The 23,487-nt window shown below is 53.7% G+C and overlaps 2 protein-coding genes, 2 non-coding genes and 1 pseudogene across 13 annotated transcripts in view; 1 reads left to right on the top strand and 4 right to left on the bottom strand.

Annotated features, from left to right (window-relative positions):
• POMT1 (protein O-mannosyltransferase 1) overlaps positions 1-984 on the bottom strand; it is a 21,881-nt gene extending 20,897 nt beyond the window's left edge. The window contains exon 1 of one of the 2 annotated variants that reach the window (XM_032257642.1): positions 807-984. The gene's annotated coding sequence lies outside the window, so the exon portion shown is untranslated. The remainder of the gene's footprint in view (positions 1-806) is intronic. The other variant, XM_032257643.1, reaches the window with a different exon arrangement.
• A 2,614-nt stretch (positions 985-3,598) lies between these two features.
• Positions 3,599-23,487, bottom strand: part of PRRC2B (proline rich coiled-coil 2B) — a 119,668-nt gene continuing 99,779 nt past the window's right edge. For 4 of the 8 annotated variants that reach the window (XM_032257634.1, XM_032257633.1, XM_032257637.1 and 1 more), the window contains exons 19-32: positions 23,197-23,338; positions 21,136-21,218; positions 20,379-20,570; positions 20,066-20,263; positions 19,261-19,347; positions 17,952-18,056; positions 17,605-17,797; positions 16,582-16,679; positions 15,478-15,605; positions 14,689-14,929; positions 12,188-12,346; positions 11,517-11,608; positions 9,338-9,419; positions 7,271-8,094 (exon numbers count right to left, since the gene is read on the bottom strand). In XM_032257634.1, the coding sequence (XP_032113525.1) occupies positions 7,963-8,094; positions 9,338-9,419; positions 11,517-11,608; positions 12,188-12,346; positions 14,689-14,929; positions 15,478-15,605; positions 16,582-16,679; positions 17,605-17,797; positions 17,952-18,056; positions 19,261-19,347; positions 20,066-20,263; positions 20,379-20,570; positions 21,136-21,218; positions 23,197-23,338 (1,932 nt within the window). In that variant the 3' untranslated portion in view covers positions 7,271-7,962. Of the gene's footprint in view, positions 8,095-9,337; positions 9,420-11,516; positions 11,609-12,187; positions 12,347-14,688; positions 14,930-15,477; positions 15,606-16,581; positions 16,680-17,604; positions 17,798-17,951; positions 18,057-19,260; positions 19,348-20,065; positions 20,264-20,378; positions 20,571-21,135; positions 21,219-23,196; positions 23,339-23,487 lie in introns of all 8 variants that reach the window. The other 4 variants (XM_032257635.1, XM_032257636.1, XM_032257639.1 and 1 more) reach the window with 4 other exon arrangements.
• LOC116536002 lies at positions 3,647-4,833 on the top strand (annotated as a pseudogene). The gene has a single exon (XR_004262428.1). The product of XR_004262428.1 is annotated as an uncharacterized LOC116536002 (transcript).
• LOC116536057 lies at positions 13,163-13,248 on the bottom strand. The gene has a single exon (XR_004262457.1). It is a non-coding gene; the product is annotated as a small nucleolar RNA SNORD62 (small nucleolar RNA).
• LOC116536058 lies at positions 16,982-17,067 on the bottom strand. Its single transcript, XR_004262458.1, has one exon. It is a non-coding gene; the product is annotated as a small nucleolar RNA SNORD62 (small nucleolar RNA).

The following is a 23,487-nucleotide window of genomic DNA, read 5'->3' as shown; positions in this document are numbered from 1 at the left end:
TGGAGGGTGCATCTGCACTCTGAGCCCCTCTTTATCACCTGGAGGGTACATGTGCACTCTGAGCACCCCCTTCTCACCTGGAGGGTGCATCTGCACTCTGAGTCCCCCTTTCTCACCTGGAGGATGCATCTGCACTCTGAGCCCCCCCTTCTCACCTGGAAGGTACATGTGCACTCTGAGCCCCCCCTTCTCACCTGGAGGGTGCATCTGCACTCTGAGTCCCCCTTTCTCTCTTGGAGGGTGCATTAGCATCCTGAGCCCCCAAGTTCTCCTCCAGGCTTCATCTTCCCTTGAGCTCTGCTTCTCTTGAAGCTGCATCAGCCTTGGGGTCCCTGTCTCACAACACAGCTGCATCTGGCCGCTGGCACCTCGCTGACATCCCCAGGCCCCATCTACCCTGGACGAGCTCTGGCTCTTCCCTCCCTGAGCTGCATCTGCCCTGAGCACCTTCCTCCCAAGAGGACCATCCGTCCTGGAAGTGCCTCCTCTCCCCTTGCAGACCGCGTCTCCCTGGCCGGCCCTTCTTCCCCACAGGCCACACCTGTCCCGGCCACCAACTCCGGAGGCTGCACCCGGGGCACGCCCCTCCTCCCTAGTGCTGCACGTGCCGCGGAGTTCTTACTTCGGGGTTCGGTCGGCCCCTGACGCCTCACCTGCCAGGGCCCGAACCCCGCCCCCGGCTCCGGCTCAGGCAACACGGGGACGCCCCTGGCCCCAGCCCGTCCGCAGGCCGCTCACCCGCGTCCCGCACTGATGGACTCCCCGAGTTCGGGCTGGGCCCTCATCCCCGGTGTCCCTAAACGTACCCGAGTTTGTCCGAGTCCAGGCAGAGCCGCGCACAGCGCCTAGCAAGGCCTCGGAACCGCCGCACTGAGCCGACGGTTGGGAGCAAGGAGCTTCGGCACTCCGCAATGCCCACCGCCCTCTCGACATTCGATTCACCGCGCCTGCGGGGCCCGACGGGCAGCAGCGCGCGTGCGCACTGGGCGGTGGCGCGCGTGCGCAGCAGGCGAAGGCGCCGGGCCCGGGGAGAAGCAAGTGTCAAACGCGGGGGGACCTCCCCTCCTTCGGGTGCTAGTGCTTTGTGTGCCAGGTTTTCTGTGTACTCTAAGCAAACGTGCAGCTTTTTAAAAACGCAGTGGGCTCCCACCCATCTTCTCCTTGCTTTTTCACTCCATCTGGCGTGGAGATCTTAATTCTGCGTCTCACAGCGGCGCGCCAGTTTGCTCCTAGGTCTTTTAATTAATTAATTAATTAGGTTTTAAGACGGAGTTTCGCTCTTGTTGCCCAGGCTGTAGGGTAATGGCGTGATCTCGGCTTACCGCAACCTTCGCCTTGCGGGTTCAAGCTATTCTCCTGCTTCAGCCTCCCGAGTAGCTGGGATTGCAGGCGCCCGCCGCCACCACCACGGCTGTTTGTGTTTTTAGTAGAGACCGGTTTCACCATGTTGGTCAGGCTAGTCTCGAACTCCTGACATCAAATGACCCGCCCGTCTCGGCCTCCCAAAGTGCTGTAATTACAGGCGTGAGCCATGGCGCCTGGCTTTAATTTTTTGAGACAGGGTCTCGCTCTTTCGTCCAGGCTCAAGTGGTGTCACGACCACAGCTTGCTGAAGCCTCGACCTCCCTGCCCCACGCGATTCTCCCGCCTCGGCCTCCCAAGCAGCTGGGACCACAGTCCCACGCCCCCACTCCCCTAAGACCCTAGTTTTCTTGCCAAAAAACATCGCTGCCGCGAACCTGCTTGCACATACATCTAGCAGAGGAGGGGCTGAGGGTAAGTGCATTTAAAAGGGACCTAGGGCCAGGCGCGGTGGCTGACGCCTGTAACCCCAGCACTTTGGGTGGCCGAGGCAGGAGGATAGAGTGAGCCTGTTTGAGTTCCAGAAGAGCCTGGGCAACATAGCAAGAACCGGCATGTACGAAAAAATACAAAAATTAGCCTGGCCTGTTGGTGTCTGCCTGTGGCCTCAGCTACAAGGGAGGCTGAGGTAGGAAGATCGCTTGGGGCAGGAAGGTCGAGGCTGCAGTCAGCTGTGGTCACACCTATCTCAAAACAAAAAACCCAAAAAAACAGGACATGGTGGGGGCTGCAAGACCACCAGAGGCTCCAGTGGGGGCATCTCTCTTAAACTCCCTGGCAGAAGGCTTCCAGGGAGGAGAAACTCCAGTCGGAGGCTTCTTCCTCCCTTCCCAGGGCTGCTCCTCCTCATCCATCAGCCTCTCCATCCCCCTCTGCTCAGAGTCGAGTCTTCCCAAAGACCTGCTTTGGGGCTGACATGGTACTTTTGGTTGACTGCATCCCTTCCCATCTTTTGCCTGGATGGGTACCGAGCATGTAACTGACAGCAATGCAACCAGGCTAATGGATCACTCTTCTCAGCCTCACCCCTTCTTGATCTCCTGGTCTATTTATATGTTAATCTATAGAGACCACTGCTCCTGTCTACACTATTAAGGGTTTAATAACCTTAATTATTGTTCTTGGCTGTCTGCAAGATTTTTTCTTCCATGTCCGTCAACATAGCATTAGGTGACACCAGTTGCGAACGTAGTGGTTACTTCCTTATGGCTTACCCATGAGGGGTTATGTGACTCACCCAAGATCCCAGAGAGAGAGGAGGAGCTGGGGCTCACCTGGGTTTGTGGCCAGAGCCTGCAGGCAACTGTGTTTACAGTGGGCAGGGAGGGTTCCCTGGGCCCCGGGAGGGAGTGGGGCTGGGCCGCTGAGCTTTGGTGCATGCTAACAGTGGTGGTGCCTCAGGAGTTAGAGCTCCATCTTGCAGGCCCCCAACCTCAGCACTAGCCTCCTTTGGGGCTGGCTGTGAGCCACCTGTCCCTAGGGAGCAGTCAATCAGGGCACTGAGTGTGGTTGGTTGAAGCTGAGATGCCTGTGCCCAGGTCCCCAACTCTCATCCATAGTCAAGAGGCTTAGAAGGAAGTTGAGGCTGGGGTTCCTCATGGAAACAGCATTTTATTTCTTGGGAGGTAATTAAGTTTTCTGAGCTGGTTCTAGGCACTAAGCCAAAAGCTACTAGTGACTCTGAATCCACACTACCCCATGAAGTTGATACCATTACCATCTACATTTTATGGTTAAGGAGACTGTGACCCAGGTGGTGAAACGTCTTTCCCCAGGACACAACAGTGAGGCAATGGCAAAACCGAGAACTGCTGCCTCAAGCCATTCTGAACTATTACCCTTTGCTACCCCAGGCCTGGCCTGCTCCTTCCCCACCCCAGAGCACAGGATCCTCTACTTCCTGCAAAAGCACTACTAGAAGTGGCAACATAACACACCACATGAAATGCTTACCTCCTGTGACCAACCCATTTCTCATTGCAAGTGGTGGGGTTGCAGGCTGGCACCACGCACAGCCAGATGCCATCTGTGGGAAGAGAGTGGAGAGTGCTCGATGCTGCTGCATTTTGAAGATGCTCCTTAACCACGGGTTCCAATCCCTTCTCTACCCATACAGCTTCTGTTAAGGTGTGCCGGCCGTGCCACTCCTGATTTCTGTGCGAACTCTGTAAAATTAGAACTTTTGATCTGTAGGTCTCTCCAGTCAAAATGACTGAGAAATGAGGGGCATACAACCTGAGAAAGCATGTTCAGCTTTATTTTTTTTTAACTTTTTTTTTATTTAAATAAGGAGAATTCTTTCATATGGAAAGAGCTAGTACAATCACATATTTGAAAGGAGAAACAATAGGTACTGAACCGGAGGGAAAGGGCGAGGGTGTGCCAGCACCGGCCTGGTGAATCCACAATTCCATTTCCTACCCAAGGTAAGTTTCCCGAAATAATGTATAAACAAGCTGCACATTACACCTCTAGCCATCGTCTGCCCTTTCAAATATCTGGTCTACATGAAAAGACAAAGAGGAAAGGCCAAAACATAAACAAAAGGAAACAAAAACAAAACGCAACCCTCTTAAGAACCAAACAAAAAACCCCCAAATCCTTTTTTACTACACAAGGCATGAGGTCAAAAGCTTGAGGACAGCGTCCCCTTTAGACCATGGGAGAAAGGCGTCCACACAGAACCTTGTCAGGAATTCCCATTCCGAGGCTTCAGAACATGCTGAAGATGGGGCTCGGGGGTGCCACGACCATCCTGGAGGCCACCAACTGGGGTGAACTGGTGAACAGCAGGTCTCAAGTGCCTGAATATCACCAGCCCAACAGGCACTGGTGGCCCTGGTAGAGCATGGCTGGGCCAGTGTCCATCCCCAACAATGAGCCACTCCTGTCCTGGATGACTTCCTGTGTAGGTCCGTCACATTTCGGACGAGAGCTGGCTTTCTGGAAGCCTACATTCCCATTCACGACAGAGCACACATACCCTGGTATCCTTGGTCTTCAAAGGCCATTTCCAACAGACCCTCTAACTCAGGCCTGCTCTGCAGGAAGTGAAAAGGGACAAATAAAGATCTGAGGGGCAGCCTGCAGTTACTTGGCAGAGGGGAACCAATGGCAGGGAGGAGCTCCACCACAGCTGCCACACTGCCGCAGCAGGCCAGGCCACAGCACAGCCCTGCACCTGTGTGCGCCCAGCTTCCAGAAGGTGTCACTGACTGTCCTGAAGGCAGATCCAGAAGACAGGAGGGCGACAGCATAGCTGGAGAGCACTGATGTCAACGTTTAACAAGGTACCCCAGGGTCCCTAAAAGTGGCTGGAAGGACCATGGCTTTGGAACTGAACCGATTTTCTTGAATGTGAAATAATAAAGTTATCCTTTGTTTTTTCCCTTAAGGAACCTAGAGCTATAGTGTTTATGAATTCCAAGTTTAAAAACAATACGAATGTTTAAAAAAAAAAAAAAAAAAAAAGGCAGGGGGAGGAGGGGGAGAGCCACCAGTTAAGAAAACCAAACCAAATGATGCAGCTGGCAGAGAAGTCCCCAGTGGGTGGACGAGCGTTTCAGACGCACACCCACACTCTGGACTTCATCCCACTCTAGTGGGCGGTGGACAGGTATCACCGCAAGGCCACTGGTTGCTGAGCAATGGGCCACACGCCCGATGGCCAAGGCAGAGCTGCCAGCATAGGGAGGAGGGCGACTTTAGCAGGCAAAGGTGAGGGAGTTATGACCCTCTACTCCCCACCTCAGCAGCAAAAAAGGGAAGTGCTGGTCTCCACCTGTTCCCACCAAGGCCCCACGGTATCCTGACAGAAGCCTCTGCATGTATCTGTGCTCTGAGGATGGACGGGGGTTTGAAAACGAAATGACCCTATGTCCTACTACCTTGAGCTTGGCTCTAAAACCACGTGAAAGGAAGAGATATATTGCACCTTAAAACGTCTCTGCACTAAGAACTGCATTTAATCAGACCAAGGAAGGGGGTGGGGCATTGGGAGGCCTGAAGCCTACCCTTAGCCCGCAGAGTCTCATTTAAAATCTGCATCTCAGCAGAGACTACAGCTCAGGTGACACAGAGGTGGTGACTGCACCGCACTTCACATGCAATTTCCTGGCCTTTCCTGCACAGAATTCAGACATGATATATAAATAGAGCAGTGAAACATTTACTTCTTTCACCTAGACCTACAACATCAATACATATAAATAAATTCTAGTTTTTTTTCTGTTTTTGTTTTTATTTGGGGTGAGGGAGGAGAAAGGCAGGAAATACCGGGTGAGAGAAAAGGGCTGGAGAACAGGTGACCTTTTTGTTTTTATTTTTTCTCAAACAGCAATTACTGTGGGTCTGATGCCAGGTTCACCTGAAGGATACATCTTGAGTTTTTAACAGCATCCAGGAGGCTTTTTCTTTCAACAAATCACACGCACCACCGCGTCAGGTGGAAGGGGTCTGGCCATGTGGCTCAAGTGTCCAGGTGGAGATGAATGTGTGGCTCCTGCAGGCCTGGGCTCACCCAGGAACGGCCTGGCAAAGGGGACGCGTGGGGACAGAGAGGGCTCACCCCACGCCCACAAGCAGCCGCTTGCAGCGGGAGAAGGAAAAGCAGACAAGAAGCTCAGGTAGGAAATGCCCGTAACTTCCGGGTGGGCCACCCCTCGGGAAGGGACTCAAGAGTAAAGACGGGATGAAGAGGGAAAGACAACGTGAGGGCAGGAGGGGAGGTGCTAAAAGATACAGGTGAACAGTAAAGCGTCTTTCAGTTAAACTGCCCCTTCCCAGGCAGCTCCGGGGTTGGTGCTGTTCGTAGGAGGCCATTCTCCCACTTCCTTAGACTTGTGAGAGAAGTAAGAAGTAACTTCAACAGTTCCTAAGATGCTCCTTCCCATGTTCCACACTAGACACAGCTTAGAGCCCAAGCCGAAATGGCTGTCCTGTGCCCATGAGACACTGGGGCAGCCTCTGGGCGGGTGTGACCCCGTCCCCTCCACACTGTGTTCTGAGCCAGCCTCCTCTGGAGGAGAAGGTAGACACTCAAGTGATCCCTAAAAACAGCTGAGAAACTTGAACTGCTCCCCTGCCTTTCCTTGGAATGACAGAATCTGGGGTGATTTCCTTCTTACGTAAAAACAAGCCCAGCACACCATGGCTCACATAAGCCTCTGGTTGGAGGCAGCCCTATAGCCTGGAGGTGCTGCCCTCCCGGAGGCTGTGCAGGCCCTTTGGACTGTGGTCAGCCCTGCACTCAGCCTCACCCTGGCCCCGCCCAGCTGTCTGAAGACTTGAGACTGATGCCTGCTGCTTAGCTCAGGCCCTCCTGTCCCGACAACCTCGGTCTGCTGCTGGGAGTGAAACAGAGGAGGAGAAGGACCAACTCCCAGTGGCCTCACTTGGGGACCACACGAGTGTCCACTCCCTCCATCAAGTGATGTTCATGATGAGCTGTGTGGGAGGTGGAGACGGGTCTAGAGAAAGCAGCAGGCCCCAGAAAAGGAAGGAAGGAAGGAAATTGACAGGTTACAGAAGGCTTCAAGGAAAGAAGTGCGTGAAAAACACAGCGTCCCTGAGGGGCAGGGTGTGGAGCCTCAGAAGCAGAGCCCACGGGGCCTGGGATGGACCTGTGGTGCGTCAGCTTGCCCCATCTGGGCCAACCTGGGAGCCACCAGCAGCCATCTCCATGATTTGTCCCTGGTGCCCAGATCCACTGGCTTTCGAAGAGCCCAGGACAGGGATACCGTGTGATTCTCTTGCCAAAACCGTCATCAACTTCATGGGCTGCCTGTAAACGCCCTGGGCTCATCAGATCAGGAGCTGGAACCCAAATGCAACCCCCAACCTGCCTACTGCTCTGCGCACCCCATTGCTTCCCAGGCGGGGAGCCAGGCACTAGAGTGCTCACAATGGGTGCCCTCAAGAACCTTCATTTCTTTTTGCAAATAACTTCAAAGGTGAACCAGCTGGGGGATCAGGAGGGGATGCATTCTTAAGAGTCATCTCTTAAGGTATCAAAGTGACGTATCAAATTAAACAGGACAGAGGCGAAAGGAAGCCACTGGAGACGGAAGGGAGGGGTGGGGCTGGCGAGGAACGTAGAAAAGTTCAGCTATACAGACGGAGCTTGCGTTTTCTTTTTCTTTTCCTTTGCCCTTTGTAAAAACCTTGGCTACTTTTTAAAACAAAAAGCCTCAAAGTAAAATGACCCTGCTGCCAAACCACAGTGCCTAGGGATGGGCTGCTGGGCCGGAAGCACTGCTGAGAAGGTGCCCTGGCCGCACGGCAGGACAGGGAGGAGCAGGGAGGGCGGATCTGCACTGCACGGGAGGCGAGTCACTCCACGGTCACGGTGGGAGGAGATGGGATGAAGGAGTCATTTGCTTTTTTGTTTCATAATCAAAGCAAGCGGGTCAATGCCATATATCCACGGGTGCAAGCTGGTTGATGACAGAGCTTTCAGGAGTGGAGAGAGGAGGGAGGTCTCTCAGTCCAGGCCAGGCGTTTGGACGGTGGATCTGGTGAGGCTCCCGAGCGTCAGCTGTGTCGAGGCCACGTGACGGCACCGTCCCCAGTGGGGCGAGGCGAGGTGGCAGCCAGGCACCGTCAGGCCTTACTCTCCTCCACTTTGACAGCCCGAGGCTTGATCGCTCCAGTTCGCTTCATCTGGGAGGCAGCCGAGGGGGCCTCCTGCAGCTTCACGGCTCCCAGGCTGGGTTTCTCATCCACTCGTTTTGCCTTTGGACAGATGAACGGGAAAAACAAAGTGACCCTGATGCTGAAACGTCTGTTTGGATACATAGCTCCCACCACTCCCTTCCTGCTCCTGAATGCAGGGAAAGCTCCCTTAAGTCATCCATCCCTTGGTTGAAGGACCAGACTTACAAATCCCCCTCCTAGTAAGGAAAGTGGCGCAACTGCCGTCCCTGTTCCCTCCCTATGAGTCCCGAGTGCAGTGATTCGGAGAGGCAGGAAGACACCGAGTCCTCCACAAGGAATTCCGCGATGGCACATCCAGGGCGGAAGCAGTTCTAGTCCCAAGGCCAACTGAAGAACCTTTTCAAATCAGTGCACATCCTGCCCCACAAGCAAAAAGCCCCTTCGAGTAGATCCAAGTGCCCCCTGCACATCTCGGAGGCCCCGGCTGTCTGCTGGGGCCCTAGGCAGACTTGCCTCCCGCCCCAGATCTTTGGCCTCGATTCAGCCATAACTCCCACTCTATAACCTTTCCCTGGGACCCCATTCCCAGTCAGGGCTCCCCTGGTCTGTGGCTCTACATGGGGGTGGGATGGGGAAGTCACAGAGCAGCCAGCACATCTGCCCTCCTCCCCGCCCCCCAAGTCTGAACTCTGGAAGAAAGCTTTAGAAGCTTATTCCACACAATTCTCATGACCCCCAGAGGTACCAATGAGAGCAATCACTTCCCACCTCTACCAGCCAGGCACAGTGACTGATGAAACACCCAAGTCTGAGGGGCCTAAGCTCTGAGCCCCAGCATGTTTTAGAGACTAGTGAAGAGAATAGTGCCTGCAGGGAAAGACACTGAGATGTACTTTTCATAATCAAATGGGAAAACTTAATTTCACCTGTGATCCCACCCAGCCAAGACAAAGACGAGACACACCACTGACTCGCGCACCCCGGCTCCTAGAGCTGACCCCAAACCTAACCGAGTCTCCCAGAGTGCCTCACAGCCCCGACCTGCCAGGGCCAGTCCACCTTCCAGCGTCACCTCCTCAGAGGAATCAGCATCCTCCCTTCTCTGCAGGACAAGGAAGGATCCAGACGCCCGTCAAGAGGAGAAATGCCTTCGCCAGGAGGGACGCGGATGGCCCAGCTCCTGGTTCCGTGCTCTAACCGCTAGGGCATGGCTCTCTTTAGACAAGGAGCACTCAGATAGGTTGGACAGTCCCTTCTCTTTTGGCGCTTGGAGACGGGCCTAAATGTCCAGGGCTGAAGGGTCTGGAAAGCCATCTTCTACCTGTTGCACGTAGTGTCCCTGCACAGAGCCCATGTTAACTGCTGATCCAGAGGGCTTCCCACTGGGGCTAGCAGAGCTAGGCCTGAAAAAACCAAAGGCAGGGGTTGAGAATACACAACGTGTCACCACAGAAATGGAGTCAAAGCCTAGCACATGGAGGAGGCGCGAGGAAGGAAGGGCCTGGGTCAGAGGTGCTCTCTCTGGACAGTCTGTGGACCTCTTGATGGGGAAAAAAACCACAGACCTAAGACAGCCAAGAACACAGCAGGGCAAGGGAGTGGCTGTCAGCGACCACCGCGGCACCTCCAGGACAGAGCTCAAGGAGACACACCACAAGAGAGGGAGGCTGGGGCCCTGTGCAGGTGGGCACGGCTGTCCTGCTGTGCAGAAAGGGACACTGGCCGTCTCAGGCTCTGGACCAACATGGTGCAGTGCCCCAGGCAAAAGGCCTAGAAGCCTGACACTGAGCCAGAAGAGGGGGTGGAGGAACAAAAATGTACGACATGCTTCTAAATGTGTTCCACTGACCACTAGTTAGTTCCCAGGGATGTTAATTAGGGGCTACGTGGGAAAAAAATTCTGCCGTCCAAAAGCCTAAGTGCCATGGGCACGGAGTTCAACAGGACTCTCCACCCAGGCCTTCTCAGCCTCTGTGCTGGCGAGTGCCTCTCCCGGCAGGCCGCCCCAGAGACAGCACACCCCCGAGGACCTGCCCAAAGAAACTTTTTTTTTTGCAGGGCACATCTCAGCAGCTCTAGTTCCAGAAAACTTTGGGAAACATTGCTTTACACAATTATAGCAATTTTCCCAACCCTCCTAAAACACCATCAAAACAAAGCTTCTAGTTAAGGCTTCCACTTTCCAAGTATCCTCCAAAGAATAATCTGCTGCCATTCCTACGTCTACATAGACACAGGCATTTCTTGTCCCATGAGCTTCTGTTCTCTGGGTTTTGCCTCTTTGAGGAAGGCTCTGTAGCCAGAGGCTGCTGGGATCCGCCTGTGGCAGCAGCAGGACAGCATGTGCTCAGACCTGCGGCCGCCTTCCTCCTCCCAGCTCCGCTCCGTGGTGGGTGCTGCTGTCCAGCTATCTTTTCCACACAGTCCTGATGTTTTGGTCTATGTGAAAGACATGGCAGGAAAACAAATACTAAAAACAGAAATAAATGAAGCCAGGAGAGTGAAAGTAGGAATAGAAAAGATGGAATGGGAAGAAAATCCACAAAAACCCCTTTCTCTGGAAATGGAGGAACAAGAGTGGAATGCCGTGATGGAGGCGGCGGCCTGACAGGCAAAGGGCAGCGGGGCAGAGGGGTGCAGCCGGAGCAACTCGCAACCACAGAGGCCTGGCTTGCAGAGCACTCCTCAGGCCCACAAGTACCTGTGTATTCATGGGGTCACCTCGTGGTGCATGCAGTAGGGGTGTTAACCTCTCACAGGGTACCATGGGTCAGGCACATCTGTTTCACTCATTTTGCAAACACAAAGCGGTCTCAGGAATCTCCCACATGTAACAAGGGTCGACTGACTATACAAACCCTCGGAGCCCAGGGCCAGAGCGTGCTGCCTTCACACCTGCACAGGGGGAGCAGTGGGACCAGATGCTCTCGCCAGCATCCGACAGAGCCACCTGTGTATCCCGCTGAGGGGACCTGGGACGGTTACCAGGGGTGGAGACAGATACAAAGGAAGCAAAAAGCGGGTGCTGGTTTGTAGTGTGGAAGGAATGACCCCACAAGCCCAGTAATAAAAGTCCCCTGGCAGAGGTCAGAGGGCAAATCCGGGGAAAGAGACGCGGGAAAGGCCATGCTCCTCCCCTTGCTGGGATGCAGCCCTGCGGCCAGTGGGTCCTGTTTTTAGGATCTGATGGGAAGTCACATCAGTCCTGATGCCTACTAAATGTCAGCAGTTCCTTTTCCTACCTTTCCAGAAAGCTCCCCAATCCAGAGCATCTTACTGTAATGATTAAAACCCAAACCACTCTCCTGATCGCTCATTCTCCCACGTTTAACTGCAACACCAGTGCATCCAGTGCCGAAACGCCACAGTGACGTGAGGCGCACAGAAGGACCAGGGCGCTGACAGCTCTCCCTGGGCCCAGGCATTCTTCTGAGCCACTGGGCCGCGGCTCTAGCAACAGCTCAGCTAAGCAGCACACAGTCCCCAGGGAGTGGCTTTACCTGTAGGTCTGTGGTGATGGCATGGGGCCTCCTGAAGGGACATTCTGTTTACTGTCGGCAAAGTGGAAGCCTTTCATCTCCATCTGAGAGGGCTAAAGAGACCAAACAGTAACATGTTGTCATCTGAGGCCCTGGAGACAGTGGACCACCCAGACTCACTGAACCATACCCAGGGCAGAGGGGGCAAGGGCCATGGGACTAGAGCAGCGGTTTTTGACACCAGGGCCCAGTTTCATGGAAGACGATTTTTCCACAGACCAATAGGGGTCTGCAGCCCAGGGGCTGGGACCCCTGTTCTGCAGGAATCTGCAAGCCCCTCCCCTCCAAGCCAGACTCAAAAGAGGGCTTCTTCTTAGGAGCAGGAACCACCACAAATTTTATTCTTTTTAAAGTGAGGTGGGAGAGCCAATGAAGCATGGCCACCCACAGCAGGGCCTCCTGGGGAGCTGGGGAGGAATGCTGATTCCTGGCCCTCAGCCCTTGACACATTCAGAGTCCCCAGGACCTGCCCCTTGATGGCCACCCACACAGTCACATTCCTTTCTGCCCTGGCAGTCCTGCACATACCCAAGCCACTGGCTCTTTCTACCACACAGGGGTTCTTAGCTGGCTAGAACCTTGGTGAGGCAAGGCCCCTTCCCCAGGGTCACGGGCAGATGGGGTCCCCTTACCTCTCTGCTGGTGTTCAGGACTGGCGGCTGGGACCCGGGTGGAGGAATCCTTCGGGGGGCCCCAACAGAGAGGCTCTGCCCAGGCGGCAGCTGAATGGACTGGGGCAGGATCAGCGGCTGCTGCCCAGAGCCGTACCGAGGCAGTGGCATGGTCAGCTGCTGGGCGACAAGGATAGTCAGGAGGAAAAACGGATGCTACGGAGAAACCCCAAACACGCACCAAAGAGTGACTGCACATGTACTTCAGATTCATACACTGCAGAAGAACTCAAGCAAGAAGAACTCAAGCAAGAAGAACTGCACACAGCAGGACACGTTCTGATTTCTACTGTGGGATGGGAGAGATCGCCCAGAATTTTACACCTTCGACGCCAGGGGCACGTCTTCTTGCTGGAATGGAGTAGGTGGTGAGAAAATGGGCAAGACTAAGCTGGCGGCAGGCACAGGAGCTAACAGCATACATGTCTCATGCACATCTCTGCAAAGGGCTGGGTCTATCTTCAGCCCTTCCTGCCTTTGTCCGGCAAGCGCTCACTGAAAGCATACAATCGGCCGGGCAGGCCCTGTCCAACACGAGCCTGGGCACTGCCAGGGCAGTGTGTGACACGATGGACACAGCTGCAGGACACTCTGGGTGCAGAGTGGCACAGGATCTGTGGGTACACACAGGGCAGGGGCAGGCAAGGAGAGGAGTAAGGAAAGTCGAAGTAATGGCTAAGCCAAGTCCCAAAAGATGAAAGCTGCACTGGACGTGTATCTCTGCATTCCTTTGTACGGCACAAACATTGAAGACTCTTACTGTTTTCCATCAAGACCCAGCTCGATTCCGGGCTGTGAGAATCCTTTGAAGCATGCCATGATAGGAGAAGAGGGTGGCTGCAAGGCCTAACTGACTAGAACAAGATCGGCAAGGAGGATGTGGGCCTGGAGACTTAAGGGCAGGGGTATAGGATGGCGGGGCCGGGCCACTTCTGGTCTCTCAGTCACTGTCCTCTTCATCTCCCTGCTATTGAGTCCACAGTGGAGGGTCAGAAGGATCTATTGGAATTACATCATTGAGACTTGTGGTGGCCAGAGCCGCAAAGCACCACGCTCCTCCTTGGAGCACCAACATGGTACAGGATGAAGACAAGGGGGATACGCTGCCATTTTTAGAGTGCTGACTTGGGGTATGATCTGACTTGCAGAGAGGCCAGGTAGGAGACCCCGCAGGAGCTGGACAGTGTGGTGTGGTGTGGTAGAGGGGATGAGAAACAGCTGGATTCTGAATCCTTCCTTTTAAAGGCAGAGCTGACAGACCTGCTGAAGGATCAGAGGGCAAGGTGAGGAGGAACAGGGAACAAAGCAGGACATGGACTGGACAAGCAGAAGGATCGTGAGATGCCACAAGACACCACAGCACAGATGGTGGAAAGTTGACTGGATTTGAGATTCAATTCCAGGGACAGATCTGAGCTGAGGATGTCCATTTGGGAGTAAGAGAAGATGGGAGGGATTTGGAGCCATGACTGTTGAAAGATACCCAAAGCAGGGCCCAGGGGCATGCCGAGCATTACGGAAGGAGGGGACAGCAAAGGAGACTGAGGCGGCCCAAGGCAGCAGGAAAGCCAGGAGTGACGGCCTGGAAACTGGGTGAAGAACGTGGTTCGAGGGGCGTAGGGGGTGGGGGTGGGGGGCGGGATCACGGGGTCAGCAGTGCAACTCATTTGTGTAATGACAGGACTACCTGATGCACAAAAGAGAGGGAGACTTGCTGGGGTGGCCCCCCAGGGGCACAGGCAGCACCCAGGCAAGGATGTGGCCAAGGGGGCTCGGAGATTAATCACTGCTTCTGTTTCCTGGGTGACACAGGAAGGGAGGTCATGGGTGGGAGGCAGTGAGGGGCAAGATGCAAGTCTGAAAAACTGCTAAGAGGGTGGGGGTTGACAGGGAGCCACAGCTTGGGTGAAATGCAAAGGCCACGTGGCTCGACAGATCTACTGATGGGGAGGAAGAAGCCAGGCCAAGGGAAGGATGACAAAAACGTGGGTGGCAGAGACTGGGCTTGGTGGCTCACGCCTATAATCCCAGCACTCTGGGAGGCTGAGGTGGGTGAATCACTTGAGGTTAGGAGTTCGAGATCAGCCTGGCCGACATGGCAAAACCCTGTCTCTACTAAAAATACAAAAAGTAGCCGGGCATAGTGGCACATGCCTGTAATCCCCACTACTCGGGAGGCTGAGGCAGTAGAATTGCTTGAATGTGGGAGGCAGAGGTTGCAGTGAATCGAGATGATGCCACTGTACTCCAGCCTGGGCGACAGAGTGAGACTCTGTCTCGGAAAAAAAAAAAAAGCAACAGGGCTACTCAGAAGAGGCTGACTTCCTGCATGCCAAGGAATGGGCACAGTGGCTATCAACAGCATGACAGGCCAGCACACACTGAGAGGCAGGTGAAAAGAAAAGGCAAAGTTGTGAAAGAAAGAAGCCTAGGGCTTTGGGTGGAGTGACTGAATTCCTGACCTGTGGGAGCTGAGAGTCCAACATCTGGGAAGCACCCAGGCCGGCAGCCTGGCCGAGCTGGCCCTCGTAGACCAGGGCTTGGTTCCCGCTCATGGGCTGGTAGGGGGAGCCAGACTGCGGCTTCACCATCTCCAAGGGCTGAATGCCTGGGAACGCCGAGTACGGAGGCTTCAAGGCTGTGCCGCCAGAAAGGATCATGGTGCTGGGCGGTGACAGGCTGGGGTGCATGTACACCTGAGATCTGCAAAAGCCATACAGAAGGTCAGGGTCAGGTGGGTGAGCACTGCCATGCATCCGGCCCCACACCTCAGAGATCCCCCATAGAGCTTGCTAAAACACAGATCCCCGGCCCTACCCCAAGAACGCGACTCTGAGGGATCAGGATAAGGCCCTAGAACAAGCTGCTGGTGGCCCTGATGCTGCTGGATTAAACAAGTGAACATATCCAGGCTGTACAAGGCACAGGACATTAGCCACACTGGTAGCCACATTGAAGGAGCAGCCAGGGGTAGGGAGGACGAAGGGAGTCAAGGGGAGAGGAGGAGGAAGGAGCAAGGGAAGGAGGCAAGATGACATGGAAAAGCAAAACCAGGCCACTGCATTATCAGCCTGGCCCAGGTTTCTCCTAGAGCACAGCTAATAACAGACTGAAGAGTGATCCAGAGCAACACCCCTGCCCCACCGGGCCCAAAGCAGAGAAGCACCAATCAGCTGCAGGATAGAGGCAGCACACAGGGCCAAGGCCCTGACTGTGAGCTGCCAGCTCCGTGCACTGGTACAGGAGCTCACCTGAAGGGCGGTAAGGAGCTGAAGATCTCCTGGGACTGGGACACAGGAAGCCCACCCCTCAGTCCAAGCTGAGCTTGTGCCTGCAGAGATGTGTGAAGGGAGATCGGGATCTGCTGGGCAGCGGCGGCCTGCGAATGGGAAGCCGGGGTGGGGGGAGGTAACCGCAAGGCCCATCCAGGTGGTTCCTCACCTCCCATCTCCCACCTCCCCAGCCCCTCTCCACATGGCTGTTGGGACACTTCCCAAAATTCCAATTCCAGCATGTCATTCCTGGGCTTCCCTTGCTATTGGGATAAAGCCTATAATGAAAAACTGGTAGCAACCCCAAACCACAGCATAGCTCTACCCTGGAATTCTATACAGCAACAAAAATGGATCCTAGCACACACGTCCAGAGATGAGTTCCAGAAACACAACGCTGAATTTAACAATGTACAAAAAGAAAGATACATGCAGTCTGACCCGGTTATGCAAGAATAAAAATCTTGAAAATCAAATATAGCAGTTAAGAACATGTGTTTAAAAAGAGGTCAGCAGAGGCCAGGTCCTCCATCGGCAAGTCTGCACTTGGAGCAGATTCTGCCTGGAAGTCCGCTGTTGTGGCTGTGCAGAGATATGAGTCTGAGGGGTGGCTGAACCATCCCAAAGGCCCAGCACCAGCATTAGGAGGGAGACTTCCAAAAATTACCCCTTGGCAGCACAGAAAGTATGCCAGTCCTGCATAAAAAGAAACGCCTGCTCATTTCTAAGACTACCTCTTTCTAACGCATCCATGCCTGGGAGTTTAGGCCTTTCTTCTCTTCATCAGAAGGATACCTGATCACCAAAGAAAATTCCATTTTAGCTAATTCCCCGGCTAGGACACAAGGAGGGAGAACTTTGAGAAAAGAAAACTGAGCAGAGTGGGGAGCAGTCGGCTCCACTCCTCTTCCCTATCTCTCGTTATTTACTTAAGTATCTTCTGGCTGCCGTGATGGGCCAGGTGCTGGCCATCACATGTGAGGGATGGAAAATGAGAGACAATGAGCAAATAGATGAGCAAGCCAATTCCGCCTTGCACTGGCTCCCTCCCCCACCGACAGGCCACCTGGCTGCTGCTGTCACCTGTTGGTAACTCTGCTGCTGAGGTATCGTTTGAGGAACCAGCCGGGGCTGGCTTGCAAATACATGGCCATCCAGGTACAGGGGTGGGAGGTGGCTGCCTGGAAACAGAGCAAGAGAAGGTAGGTAGAAGAGGATCAAGCCTACTACGTCTGAATGTCCCTGAGGGAGACGTCTACAGGTCTACCAGGGGATTCAGTAGGGATGATGCCATGTGTACAGAGGCTGCTCAGTTCCCAGCGTGCCTGCAGCACACACCTGCTCACACCTGGGACACACCTCAGGAAACCCAGGGGGGGTGCAGCGTCAGGCCTAGGAGGAAGGAGGTAGGCTCCGGCCTTACCACTCACCAACTGCCTCAGACAGTCGGAGGGGCATTCTACTTTAACTAGGGCTGCCCTGGCCTCTCATTCACTGTCCTCTTCATCTCCCTGCTATTGAGTCCACAGTGGAGGGTCAGAAGGATCTATTGGAATTACATCACTGAGACTGGGAGCTGGGCCCTCAAAACCCCCACACTTTCCCTTGGGTGCATGAACACATGACAAAGATGGCAGCGGTCAGGACAAAAACAGCTACCAGTGACTGAGGGCTCTGCTGATACAAAGCCCTTTCCAGGTAAGACCTGGCTTCACAGGTGTTGCCACCCCACGGAGCAAGGTCATCGCCCTGTTTCACTTAAGAGGGGAGGATGAGGCAGCTCGGGGAGAGCTGCACGCCAGCCGAGGCAGCACAGCTCCAGCACGTGACCCAGGTCTGACTCAGAGCCAAGCCTTGGCTCGCTCCTCTCACCAGGAGGCAGGAGTGCTTGGCTGTTGTCTCCCAGTTCTGTTTCCCAGCATGGGGACGCAGGATGTGCACATTACCTGCAGCACACAGGGACCTGCGACCACTCAGCCTGAAAACAAGTTGCTACTTCTACGTGTACTCAAGCCAAGGCCAGGAGGTGGCATTCAGGGCTGTTAATCCATTTCTCTCGATAATAAATGGAGAAGGCCCCAAGGCCTGGCTCAGGGGATGAGATACCTGGCATAGAAGCAGAAGGTGCTACAGAGGCCACAGGCATGGGTGGCATGGACACTCCACCGAAGGAGCTGTAGTTGACCCCGCTGGAGGCACCCACAGAGGATGGAGGCTGGATGCCTGAGCCAGCGCCGCCTGGAGAGCTCTGCTCCGGCAAACTGGGGGAGTTTTCCCAAGCCTTGCGCGCAGACTCCATCTTCAGAAGCAAGCGGGGGAGGGATGAAAATTACTATCATGATGGCAGTGGGCAGCACTGATCTAAGCTTTGGGGGTTGGGGGAATCCTCCCTTCTGCCTCTTCATAAACTGAGGTACTGGGTTGGGGCTCATCCAGCTCAGGGCTGGTATTACCTTCAGAGTGAGGTCGGCGGTGGGGAAGGACATTGGGGAGAGACCGATGGCCCTCTGGATGTGATGATCCCGCCGCAGGATGGGGATACTCTGTGTTAACCCTGCCTGGAGAGAAGGATAAGGGAACCATGGAACGCAAACAGAAGCAGAGACGGCTCTGCCCAAATCCATCCACGGCTCGCCTGAGCACATCCAAGGCTCGTCCAAATGCATCTATGACTTGTCCAAATGCATCCAATGGCTTTGCCCAAAACCACCTACAGTCCCCAATAGCATCTATTATTTGTCCACATGCACCCAAGACCACTAAGTAATGAAACTGATGGCAGCCACGAGCCTCCTTGAGATGGTTGCCTTCATCTGTTTCCTCAACACAAGTCTGCAGAGAGCCACCCCCATATATCACACCCCATGGTGCCCTTCAGACAGGGAGAGCCATGTCCCAGCTGTATAGACATGAACTGGCTGCTAGCACGCAAGCACCTGGTTGAGAAGACACCTGCCACCTGGCCTGGAGATGTCTTGGGCCAGACAGGGAAGGCTGTGCCCCTCAGCAAACTGAAAAAAAGGGCCCTAGTAACAGAGGCTGGACATGCAACAGCACCCCACCATCTCCTGCAGATCCCCGGCATCCATCTGCATCAGAGACTGCAGGCTCTCAGACTAAAGAACCTTGCAGAGTCTAGCACTTCCAGGACATTTTTTTTTCCATTTGACACCTATGAATATTGTATAGCACTCACATTCCTTGGAATCCTCCGGGAAATGCTGCCCAAATGATACTCATTCATTCAGCACATGCACTAGCAACCACCCCAGGAGGTGGAGAGGACAGAGCAGTGAACCAGATGCCGCAGCTCCCAGTGGCCACAACAGATGCAACTGCCAACTCCTGGGGCCATGGTGGGGCACCAGGAGATTTTCTGGATTACAGCAGTTAGATCACAGGCGGTCAAGACCCTTGGACGGTGGGATGGGGCCTCCCAAGGAGGCTTCTCCTACTCAATCTGTGCCCCTTACCCCTGGCCACTGAAAAGGCAACCTAAGTCTGGGCTCGAACCTGGCACAGAAGAGACATGGAACCAAAGTGGGCCGAATAAAGCAGACCTTAGGAACTGTACAATCCCCACTGGAAGGTCACAAAACCAGGGCAGGAATGTTTAAGCACCTTTTAAGGACATGGAGCTGCTAGCGACTGAGTCATGTGCCAGCCCAGGTCAGCCTGACTCCAATACATGTACTGTCTCCTTCGCCCAGGACCTGCCAGCCCCAGGCTGTAAGCAGAGCCAGACGTAAAGTGTGAACTTACATTACTGGCCAAGGCATCCTGAAGTTTGACAACTGGACTCCCGGCAGGACCAGAGGCAGAACCAGGTGCCAAGCTGAAATCGGAGTCCTGAAAAAAAGGCCACATAGCTCAATGAGATCTCCTGGCTCTACATTCCCAGGAGGCATACGTTAAAGTGATGCAGTTGCTGCGACTCAAAAACTCCACTGAGCAGTATTCACTGGAGCCACGAATGAGCAAGATGGCCAGATGTTTCCCCACGGCACAGGAGACAGGACGCCAGCCTCTCTGTCCCCCGGTCCCTTAGGTGGTCTGAAGGAGACAGGGAAGACCACTGGCCTGTCTGTCTCGAGAGCCTGGCCAGTGTCAATGAGGCAATCTTTTCTGAGGTGGAGTTTCACTCTGTTGCCCAGGCTGGAGTGCAGCAGCGATTCTCCTGCCTCAGCCTCCCAAGTAGCTGGGATTACAGGCGCATTCCACCAAGCCTGGCTAATTTTTGTATTTTTAGTAGAGATACGGTTTTACCATGTTGGTCAGGCTGGTCTCAAACTCCTGACCTCAGGTGATCCGCCCACCTTGGCCTCTCAAAATACTGAGATTACAGGTGTGAGCCGCTGTGCCCGGCCCAGTGAGGCAATCTTTAAAGCAACTCAACAGAGCACCGGCCACATGCAGGACTCCAAGCCAACACTCTAGTCACTGCATAGTGCTTGGTTCCCATCCTTCTATTCTTTCTAGGAGACAATCCTGTCTGAGCCCCCAACCTCTCCAAGTACCAAAAATAAAAAGTAAAAAAAGCAAGCAAGAAAACAAATCAAACCCTCACTTTTGGATTGACTCCAAATTCAATGGGTGGCACAGGCAGCACGGAGTCCACGTGAATCTCTACCCCATTCACAGGCGGAACAACAGCTCCTTGCAGTCGCTCGGCTCCCTCCGAGCCCTTTCTGTTTTTCAGAGAACGCTCGTTGCCGATGGGTCCTGGTCTGTGCTCCTTGCTCTGTCCAGAGCCTTGTTCTGAATCCTTGATAAAAAAAGCAGAGTTGGAGACATAGACTGGAATGACCACACTCTCCAGCTTCGACTGTCCCAAGAATTGGGGAAGACAACAAGACAGTGGCCCCTTCCACCCAGGTTACCTTCTGCTCAGATGGCTTTGGAGCCTGCTCCTTGTGGCCGTCAGCCTTGGGTTCTACCAGGCTGGGCCCGCTCATCTCCTCTGGCTTCAGAGTCCCATAGGGGGAGCTGCGCTGCGAGGAGGTCGCAGACGACTCCCGAGACTCTGCGCTCAAGTCAACGCCACTGTCTCCCTGGCTGCTCTTAAAACCCTGCTGTGCAGAGCACAAAATGGGTTAGAGCCTCAAACTCCAACTTGATTTTCCAGACAGAAAAACTGCGTGTGGCACTGAGACTCATCTGCCCCTTGCCAAGCGTGGTCCTGATCTTGGTCCTGCTATGCCAAAGGTGCCTTACAACTTACATGTGGCCAAATACACCAACCCTGATAGAGCTCATGACCACAGGATCTTACGCAGGCCCCAGACTGAGGCTGCCAAACCCATCTCACTCATGACCCAAACCAGACTACGTGACTGCTGACACCACTTCAGGGGAAGCCCTCAATCCCTCCTCCCACCCAGCACTGGGTCCTTCCTTGTTACCCCTTTTCTCTTTCTCCTACTCATGCAGGACCCACACGCAGGCCAGACTCCCGGCAGGAGTCAAGAGGGAAAACCACTGATGAGCTTGGGCTCATGACAACAACCAAATTCCCAGCTTGGCTGCTGGGGCAGGGGCTTGGGTGGGCTGGGACGCAGGGATCCACAGCAAGCTGGCCGTGTGGATGGTGAGCACATACTCATCCCAGGAGCAGCATTGGGCAGCGGCCACACTCACCTCCGCAGAGCCAGGCTCAGTGCTACTGAAGGCAGTGACAGCTTTCCTCCAGGAGTCACTGGCTGGGGCCTGCATGGGGAGAGCTGCCAAGGGAGGGAGACAGAGTCAGGGCATGAAACAGAAACCCGTCTAGAAAAACACGAGTTTATGAGCTCTTAAAGAACAGGCACAGGCACAGCCTGCAGAAATCCAACTCGCCTGCCTCCTCTACACACCCCCGCTTCCTGCCTGCAGGTCCTATACATGACACCTGGTCAACAGCTCTGATGTGGAAGAGCTGCTCTGACAGCCTTACCTAACTTTCCACACCCTCACCCAACGTGTTTCTCAGCATCTCACTGATACAAGAGACAGTGAGCACGGCAGAAGCTGTCATTCCTGCTGATCTGGATTCTCTGTTGCTATTTCCGCTATTCCGATGCTTCCTTTCACTTAGGCTACTTCTACAAGTTGGCAGTTTTTTTTTTTTAATTTTAAAAAATATATTTTTTCTTTTTTTGTTTCAAACAATAGAGACAGGGTCTCACTTTTGCCCAGGCCGGTCTTGAACTCCTGGCCTCAAAAGTGATCTTCACGCCTTGGCCTCCCAAAGTGCTGGGATTGTAGGCGTGAGCTACCACTTCTGGCCAAAGTTGGCAGCTTCTACAGAGTCTTTGAAAGATCCAAGTGGGTATTACTAAAATCTGTTCAGCTCACAGACCACTTCTTGAGTGGCCACAGATCCTGAGCCCAGAAAAATAAATATGCATACAAAAGTTTACATGCTAGAGTAGGGTGTGGGGCGCACATCTGTAATCCCAGCTACTCAGGAGGCTGAGGCAGGACTGCTTGAACCCAGGAGTTCAAGTCCAGCCTGGGCAACATAGTGAGATCCCATCTTTTTAAAACAAAAACGCTTTCTCGTGCTATTTTAATATCCAAGAGCCCTCTGAAGCCATCCATGGATGCAGTCTCTGGTCTGAGCAACCAGTGAGACCCTGTAGAATTCTGGAGGAAAGGATCTGACAAAAGGGGATGACTCACACCTGGCGGCTCAACCAATCTGGCAGCTGGATATTTTTGGACATCAATACGATGACACTTATCACTCAACCACTACCAAATCTAGTGCTATTGATGTTTTCTCAAATGACTGTGTTTCCTTTCCATCAAAGTTGGGCATGTTCAATGTTATTTTGTAGTTTGCTACAACCAAAGTTTTCACCAAACACATGAGGACAGGCAATGTGGAGACAGTGAAAGATTCAAGGCCCAGAACTCAGTGTCTTGGGTGCTTGTCCTGTGACCCTGGAGTCAAGTCCCTTCCTTCTAGAAGCCTCAGCTGCTTTGTAGAAAAATGAACTGGCAGTAGGTGACCTCTCCAAGCTCCCCTTATGGGCCTGAGCTGTTAAATGTCACATGTCCTATGCACGCTCTGGGCTAACAGTACAGGACCCTGCCTAGGAAGCTTCAAAAAGAACCTATTCTATGAAAATAGTTTTCTATTTTAAAAGGAAAAGATACCAGAAAAATCACATTCCGTACAGAATTTTTCAAAAAAACTTTTTCAGGGAAACATTTTCTAAAAAGTAGCATATATCCTCTTATGGTCTCAGTTTGCCTTTCCAGAAGAGCATTCAGGGCAGAGCTTCCAGAGCCTTCCCCATGTTAAGAAAGGGTGCAGAGCGCAGAAGAGAGTTGCTGAACTCCTGTGGCTGGTCTGTCAGTCACTTGATGCTCTTCCGTTAAGTTGGTAGGAGAACACGATGACTGACACGAGCAAAGGCCAATCCCATTGCTGCGCAGTCTCAGCTCAAGGGGCCACTGATTTCCAGATCACTGGACAGAATGAATGCTCTGCTCTTCTACCAAATTTTAGGCAAGGAAAATTGTGTATCTGTTTGGGGGCTGCAGCAGCAAATCGTTCAGTTCGCATTCAACACTAGCTCAGCAGTGGAACCCTGCAAATGGGTACTGTTCCAACTATGCCTGTAGCTCAAAAGCAGGATCCTCCCTAAGACGCAAACCCGGTCTGTGATGTGACCTTGGGAGCCACAGCTGGCGTCACAACCCCCAACTCACCCTGGCTGCTGCTTTCCCAGATCTCAGTGCCCAGGCTGCTACCAGGCGTGGTCATGTCGCCTTGCTCCAGACATAAGTTGTTCTGCTTTTTCGCAAATCGAGGAGGAATACGGGAGGAAAGGCCTCGACCTTTGACGGGCACCTGAGGGGAAGAAAGGGTGCTGTAATCTAGCCTAAGGCATGACGACTGACGAATTCTCCCCAGGACAAGTATCCCAGGTACCAAAATGACACCACCTGAAAATGTTCCAGAGATGAGTGGAATGCTGGTCTCCCAAAACCTCAAGTAGA

The sequence above is a fragment of the Sapajus apella genome, unplaced genomic scaffold, assembly GCF_009761245.1.
Source record: "Sapajus apella isolate SASKATOON/1434 unplaced genomic scaffold, GSC_monkey_1.0 scaffold97, whole genome shotgun sequence".
Taxonomy (NCBI): domain Eukaryota; kingdom Metazoa; phylum Chordata; class Mammalia; order Primates; family Cebidae; genus Sapajus; species Sapajus apella.
The sequence above is the reverse complement of the archived record's forward strand: the minus strand, read 5'-3'. Positions and strand labels throughout refer to the sequence as shown.